Source organism: Schistocerca serialis, chromosome 1, assembly GCF_023864345.2.
Source record: "Schistocerca serialis cubense isolate TAMUIC-IGC-003099 chromosome 1, iqSchSeri2.2, whole genome shotgun sequence".
NCBI classification, from domain to species: Eukaryota; Metazoa; Arthropoda; class Insecta; order Orthoptera; family Acrididae; genus Schistocerca; species Schistocerca serialis.
In genome coordinates, this window is record NC_064638.1 from 1,266,524,189 (window position 1) to 1,266,531,684 (window position 7,496).

General features: G+C 44.7%; 1 protein-coding gene across 1 annotated transcript; it reads left to right on the forward strand.

Annotated features, from left to right (window-relative positions):
• Positions 1 to 5,372: 5,372 nt before the first annotated feature.
• LOC126456823 (twist-related protein 1-like) lies at positions 5,373 to 6,182 on the forward strand. Its single transcript, XM_050092624.1, has 2 exons — positions 5,373 to 5,378; positions 5,829 to 6,182. The coding sequence occupies exons 1-2, from the start codon at positions 5,373 to 5,375 to the stop codon at positions 6,180 to 6,182; spliced, it is 360 nt and encodes a 119-aa protein (XP_049948581.1).
• Positions 6,183 to 7,496: the final 1,314 nt, after the last annotated feature.

Here is a 7,496-nt window from a genome sequence, read left to right on the forward strand (position 1 = left end):
TTGAACAAAACACGGTTACTTGATACTCATTGTGGCTTTAAAAACTGGATAACGCCATCTGAAGCTTATTAATACGAGTTACAGTAATTGTAAACTGTCTCCTGGAACAAACAACGCCGGCCTGTGTGGCTGAGCGGTTCTAGGCGCTTCAGTCTGGAACCGCGCGACCGCTACGGTCGCAGGTTCGAATCCTGCCTCGGGCATGGATGTGTGTGATGTCCTTAGGTTAGTTAGGTTTAACTAGTTCTAAGTTCTAGGGGACTAATGACCTCAGAAGTTGAGTCCCATAGTGCTCAGAGCCATTTGAACCACCATTTGAACAAACTACCACGCTGTCCTTCAGTCGGATGGAGAGTGCTGCTGCTGTGACCTTGAAGTGAAATAAGACATATTCATTCCAGACATTCGTGGCGCCGCTGTTGTGAAATGCTCGCAGTGCATATGTAGGAATATTGGGATGCAGTGCCAAGTCGACCACTGCGTCAAGTTGAATGGTAGACCTCCGTCTGCTCCTCTCGGTCTAATCCACCTCCGCGCCCAATGTCCGTGTCTGGAACCGTATCTCTTGTCCAAGACCGAATCGACCACTCATCTCCGCAGTTTTCCACGTGTGCCTTCACACATTACATCCAAGTTCCCCAAAATCTCCGCGTGGAGTTTGCGTCCAAAATCTAAAACCATTAACTGAAAGCTGACGAAACATATCACTTTGTGTACCATTCCATAGGAACGGAAATACTGATCCTGCAATCCTAACACATCTCGACGCATCTACATTTACATCTACATCCATACTAAGCAAGCCACCTGGCGGTGTGTTGCGGAGGGTACCTTGAGTACCTCTATCGGTACTCCCTTCTATTCCAGTCTCGTATTGTTCGTGGAAAGAAAGATGGTCAGTATGCCTCTGTGTGGACTCCAATCTCTCTGATTTTATCCTCATCGTGACCGCTGTTATGTTTTGTCACTGCACAGTATATGGCAGATCTACAGGTAATTTAGCTGGTACATTTTTAATTGGAATAAAACACAGTCACGTGAAATGTGAGGAAACACCGTTGCTCGAGAGCCTACCAGATCCGAAAAAATCGCCACAGTGCTCTCAGCCACCGAGTGTCAGGCATCTTACACTGTCACCCCATTTCATCTATTCCAGCGAAATGTTTTTCCAGGCCTAGCTGACACCGATCGTATAGGAAGGTTCCCAGAAATCTACAAGAGGACCCCTGCTAAAATGGCGGAATGTGCTTCGCCTCATCCGGGAACAATTTCTAGGTCGTCAGTCAGTCGCAAAAGTTTTGTACTTCCTGTCGCCTGTGACCCCCGCCCCCACGGCTTAGGCCGAGTCCTCTGCAGCGACTCCTCCGGTGCGAGGACGTCGGCCTTCGTCTCTCTTCGCTCTTCCAGTACCTGCGACTTGTAATAGTCTCAGAACAGGCACCATTAAGTCTCACCTGCCACATACGTGGCCAACCGACAAAACATGCACTCGTTTCCTCCATCTCTAAAGACTTCGTGCGTCTAGCCACGGTTAAATTCAGGCCTCCAATGTACTCTGTCCACCTATCTGCTCTCCCCTCTACATTTAACAGTGGAATTGCCGATGCACTCTTAACGTTACCACCCATGCTTTTAACTTCACCGTAGGTCGCTTTGACTTTCCAATACGCTGAGTCAGTTCTACGGACAATCATTTCTTTTTCGATTTCTTCACCTTTTTCATGTCACCATTTCGTCTTAGCTTTCCTTCTCTTCCTATTTATTTCAGTCCTCAGTGACGTATTTTTGTAGTCTAAAATTTCCTTGAACATTTTTGTACTTACTTCTTCCATCGGTCAACCGAAGTGTTTCTTCTGTTACCCATGGTTTCTTCGCAGTTACCTTCGTTGTACCTAGGTTTTCTTTCCAACTTCTGTGATTGCCCTTTTCAGATTGTCCATTCCTCTTCAACTGTACTCCCTACTGAGCTGTTCCTTATTGCTGTATCTTTATCCTCAGAGAACTTCAAACGTATCTCGTCATTCCTTTGTGCTTTTGTATCCCACTTCTTTGCTTATTGATTCTTCGCAAATAATCTCTTAAGCTTCAGGCTACTCTTCATCACTACAACTTTGTGAGCTGAGTCAATATCTGCTCCTGGGTACGCCTTACAATCCAGTATCTGATTTCGGAATCTCTGTCTGTCCGTGATGTAATATAAAAGAAAACTTCCCGTACCATCCGGCCTTTTCCGAGAATACCTCCTCCTCTTGTGATCTTTGAACAGAGTATTCGCTAATACTAGCTGAAACTTACAACAGAATTCAATTAGCCTTTCTTCTTTCTCATTCCGTGTCCCAAGCGCATATTGCCTGTAAACTTTTCTTCTACTCCTTCCTCTACAACTGCGTTCTAGTTCCCCACGACTATTACATTTTCATCTCCATTTATGTACTGTATGACTCTTTCAATATTATCATATTCTTTCTCTATCTCTTCATCATCAGATTAAGATGTAGCCATGAATACTTGACCTATCGTTACCGGTGCTGGTTTGGTGTCGATTGTGATGAGAAGAATACTTTCATCGAACTGTTCACAGTAACACGCTCTCTGCCACACCTTCCTATGCGTAACGAATCCTACTACTTTTATACAATGTTCTGCTGCTATTGATATTACCCTATGTTCATCTGACCAAAAATCCTTGTCTTCTTTTGATTTCACTTCACTAGCCACTACTGTATCTAGATTGAACCTTTACATTTCCCTTTTCAGATTTCTAGCTTCTCTACCGCGCTCAGGCTTCTGACATTCCACACCTCGACTCGTAGGGCGTTATCCTTTTCTTGGTTATTCAAACTCCCTTTGGTAGTCCTCTCCCGGAGATCCGAATCGGGGGACTGTCCAGGAATCTTTTGCCAACGGAGAGACCATCATAACGCTTTTTAGTTAGAGGTCACATGTCCTGTGGATATACGTCGTTGTTGTTGTTGTTGTTATTGTGGTCTTCAGTCCTGAAAATGGTTTGATGCAGCTCTCCATGTTATTCTATCCTGTGCAAGCTTCTTCATTTCCCAGTACTTACTGCAACCTACATCCTCCTGAATCTGCTTAGTGTATTCATCTCTTTGTCTCCCTCAACGATTTTTACCCTCCACGCTGCCCTCCAATGCTAAATTTGTGATCCCTTGATGCCTCATAACATGTCCTACCAACCGATGCCTTCTTCTAGTCAAGTTGTGCCATAAACTCCTCTTCTTCTCAGTTCTATTCAATACCTCCTCATTGGTTATGTGATCTACCCATCTAATCTTCAGTATTCTTCTGTAGCACCACATTTCGAAAGCTTCCCTTCTTGTCCAAACTATTTATCGTCCATGTTTCACTTCCATACTTGGCTACACTCCAGACAAATACTTTGAGAAACGACTCCATGACACTTAAATCTATACTCGATGTTAACAAATTTCTCTTCTTTAGAAACGCGTTCCTTGCCATTGCCAGTCTACATTTTGTATCCTCTCTACTTCGACCATCATCAGTTATTTTGCTCCCCAAATAGAAAAACTCCTTTACTATTTTAAGTGTCTCATTTCCTAATCTAATTCCTTCAGCATCACCCGACTTAATTCGACTACAATCCATTATCCTCGTTTTGCTTTTGTTGGTGTTCATCTTATATCCTCCTTTCAAGACACTGTCCATTTCGTTCAACTGCTCTTCCAAGTCCTTTGCTGTCTCTAAGAGAATTACAATGCCATCGGCGAACCTCAAAGTTTTTATTTCTTCTCCATGTATTTTAATACCTACACCGAATTTTTCTTTTGTTTCGTTATGTGTATTTAATTCAGTGGTTTCCATTGCCTTCCGCATCCTCATGCCATTTATCATTTCTTATTCCTCTGCTTTTAGGGGCAGTTTCTCACCTAAAACATAAGGGAGTGCACTGAACCTCTATCCGTTCCTCCGCCCTCTTTGACAAGGCCGGAGGTCTCTCTGACTAACACTGGCAAAAAGGGAATTCCCAACCAAGAGAAGTCTGCTAGTATCAAACATAGGCCTTGATTTGAGGTAGAAATTTCAGAGAATGTATTTTGGAGCACAGCATTGTATGGCAGGGAAAGATGGTCTGTGGGAAAAGCGTTTGAGACATGGTGCTTCAGATGAATGTTGGAAATTAGGTGCACTGATAAGGTAAGGAATGAGAAGAGTCTCCACAGAATCATCGAGGAAAGGAATATGTCGAAAACGCCGACAAGAAATAGGGACAGGATAACAGAGGTCGTACGGTGTATAAGGGGCGTTAACCGTATCAGACCTGGATGTCACAAACATCCGTGTACCAGTGTGGGACAGCGTTATCAGTTCCTTACTGAGTTTGGAGGGAGCCTCACTGTGGGCTCCCATTTAGCCGTCTGGTCGAATCGTCCCAAATCGAGATTTGCGGCTATCAGATGTGTCGGTGGCCCTACGTCGAGCTGCATGGGCACGTGAGGGCAGCCATACTTGTCATCAAGACTGCAGTCGTCCGCAACTGACCACCACGAGAGAGGATCGCTATATTGTGCATCAAGCACATTTTAACCCCTTTATGTTCCAGAACAAGTGATTTACTCCCTGCAAATTCTATGTCACCTCAATCACTGGTCAGAGTCCAACAGAAACAGGACTAAGGAATTACTCATGTGTAGGCTGACTTTAACACCAAAACACAAACATTCGAATTTGTAGTTGTGCCGTGACCAGAAAGCTGACTGCTGGACAGATGATCTGTTCAATGATCAGCCGTCCGGGATGGCCGTGCGGTTCTAGGCGCTACAGTCTGGAACCGTTCGACCACTACAGCAGCAGGTTCGAATCCAGCCTCGGGCATGGATGTGTGTGATGTCCTTAGGTTAGTTAGGTTTAAGTAGTTCTACGTTCTAGGGGACTGATGACCTCAGCAGTTAAGTCCCGTAGTGCTCAGAGCCATTTAAACCATTTTCTTCAATGATCAATCGTGGCTCTGCACTACCCTCGACTAACATCGTCGGCGAGTAAGGCGGCAACTTGGTGAAACGTGTCATTTTTCCAATATTTGGATGTAGAATGGCAGGGGAAAAGGTATGATGAATTTTGTAGCTTTTGGATGGGGTGTAACATGGGTTTTAATATAGGTTGATGTTAGGCTGAATGATTTGGGAGGTTGTAAGGGATAGGCTTCGAATGAAGTCTTTGGGTGTGGGTGCAGGGGAACGGTGAGGAAAGGAGCCATGACAAGGGGAAGAGAGGTGGATTCGGCTAGTTCCGTTGAGAGGGGATGTGGAGAGGGTGGTGGTGTAGTGTTGAAGGGCGTAAAGTCCATGTGGAAAAGAAAATAATGAGTTTCATGAAGGAGATCTTGAGGAAGCATGAAGGTGAGTTAGCTTCTTCAACAAGTTCTTTAATGAAACATCCTGGCAGATTAAAACTGTGTGCTGGGGCGAGACTCGAACTCGGACCTTTGCCTTTCGCGGGCAAGTGCAGGAGAGCTTCTGTGTAGTTTGGAAGGTACGAGACGAGGTACTGACGGAATTACAGCTGTGAGGACGGGGCGTGAGTCGTGCTTGGGAAGCTCAGTTGGTAGAGCACTTGCCCACGAAAGGCAAATGTCCCGAGTTCGAGTCTCGGGCCGGCGCACAGTTTTAATCTGCGAGGAAGATTCATATCAGTTCACACTCCGCTGTAGAGGGAAAATTTCATTCTAAGTTCTTTAATGTGAAAGCGAAAATAAGAATAGTGTATCTAAAGCAGGTTATCGCTGAACAAGTTTTACCGGTACCAGCTGTGACGAATGTACTGTACGTGATTCCTGGTCCTGTTTCAAGTCGGTGCCGCAGTTGGCCGGGCCGTCGCTAGGAGCCGCTAGCGAAGTCCCGGGGACGGCCGCTGGGGGCGCTAGGGCGCCCGCTGTGCGTGGCGGCGGCGGCGGCGGCGGCGGCGGCGGCGGCGGCGGACACCCTGCCTCCGGTTCCAGTGTCGCGCCTGGCGCCGGGCGTGCAGCGTCGCGGTGCGTGCTTGCTGCGTGTGGCCAGAGAGACAGCGCCGCGAGCTCAGTCGAGGTGTCGGCAGCGCAGCGACGCCGCTACAACTCGGCAGCTACAGCCTGCCACTGTAGGCTCAGCGGCACGTCCTGCCCAGTTTGCAAACTGTCTATGAACTATAGTACACTACCAGTGTGAAAAAGAACATTTTTCCCTGTTTCACACCTGTTGGATCTGTTGCTTGTCAAAGATGCAGCTCGCAATAGTTATGTGACAATATTTCTGACACTGTCGGCAATATCAATATGATTTTATTCATCGATTATCTTTGAGCTCCTCGGGTATTCTTCAGTGTCCCAGCTGCTGTGAACTTCTCGTATTGCAGTGTTGTAACTGGACCATCTATCGTGACAGAACGTACATAAGAATGTTTCCCGCAGAAGAGATCTGAGAACGGGATTTGCTTGGATGAGGTAAGCTCGCTGTTTAATTTTAGATATGTAGCCACTGCGACAGCATTTTATCGTGGAGAGACGTGACAGAGGACCTAAGACATAATAGTGTGGGGTTAATACTCTCGTCAGTTTACATTTGGATATTCGAAGTTTCTCTTTAAATGGATACCAAGTTGGTTCTTTCATGGAAAGACCGCATTCAATTCTTTTATTTCATTATTTCCTGATAAGCTGTGAGACTAAGAAAAGTTTAATATAAATTTAAATTTTTATCGGTTTATCGATCTTGAAATTGCTATTTATGTCGTTCTGATACAACATTAACGAAATAATCGTTACGCCAAATATTTGTTTCGTCATATTAATGTGTTGTTTTCGTTTCCGCTACTTGAAAGATAAACCAAGATTTCCGCATCTTAGAGCCAAATTTCCTGCTGTCCCTCTGCATTGTTTCAGCTTGTCATCTTCACCGAGAGCTTAAGAGAGGGATCTTGTGTCGCTCAAATCGTTGTATGTTTTCTCCAGCTTTGAAGGACTTTTTACGTAAGAAGCACCCTGAATATGTTATTACATGATAATCCTTTTCTCCGTTACTGTTTGATAAAACAATTTCATGTTTGTGAATGAAAATAAAAATTGAGTTTGCTCTCCAATAGCATACAGCACTCTTTGTGTTTTCTTTAAGAAGTACCGTTTTCAATTACAACTTCCGAAACACGCAGAAACTGCTCAGCGATAGAAAATTATCATCACAATTTCTGCTTCTTCTCCTACTGTAGCAGAAACGGTGTTTTCTCAATTAGTTATTGCCGATTAATTGAAGAAAACAAGCAATGTCTTACATTTATTTGTACTACTTTTTTACATTATTTCATTATCCATTCAAGTGCTAAGTCATCGTAGGTAATAAGTACATTACGCTCCATTCGTGAATTCTTGCAACAATGAAGTACCGCACATGATGGCGTACTTTTGCGCCAGACTATACATTGTTGGTACTCTGTCTTAACTTGTTGAGGAGATAAACACACTTGTATGAAGGTGGGTAGAAGAGACC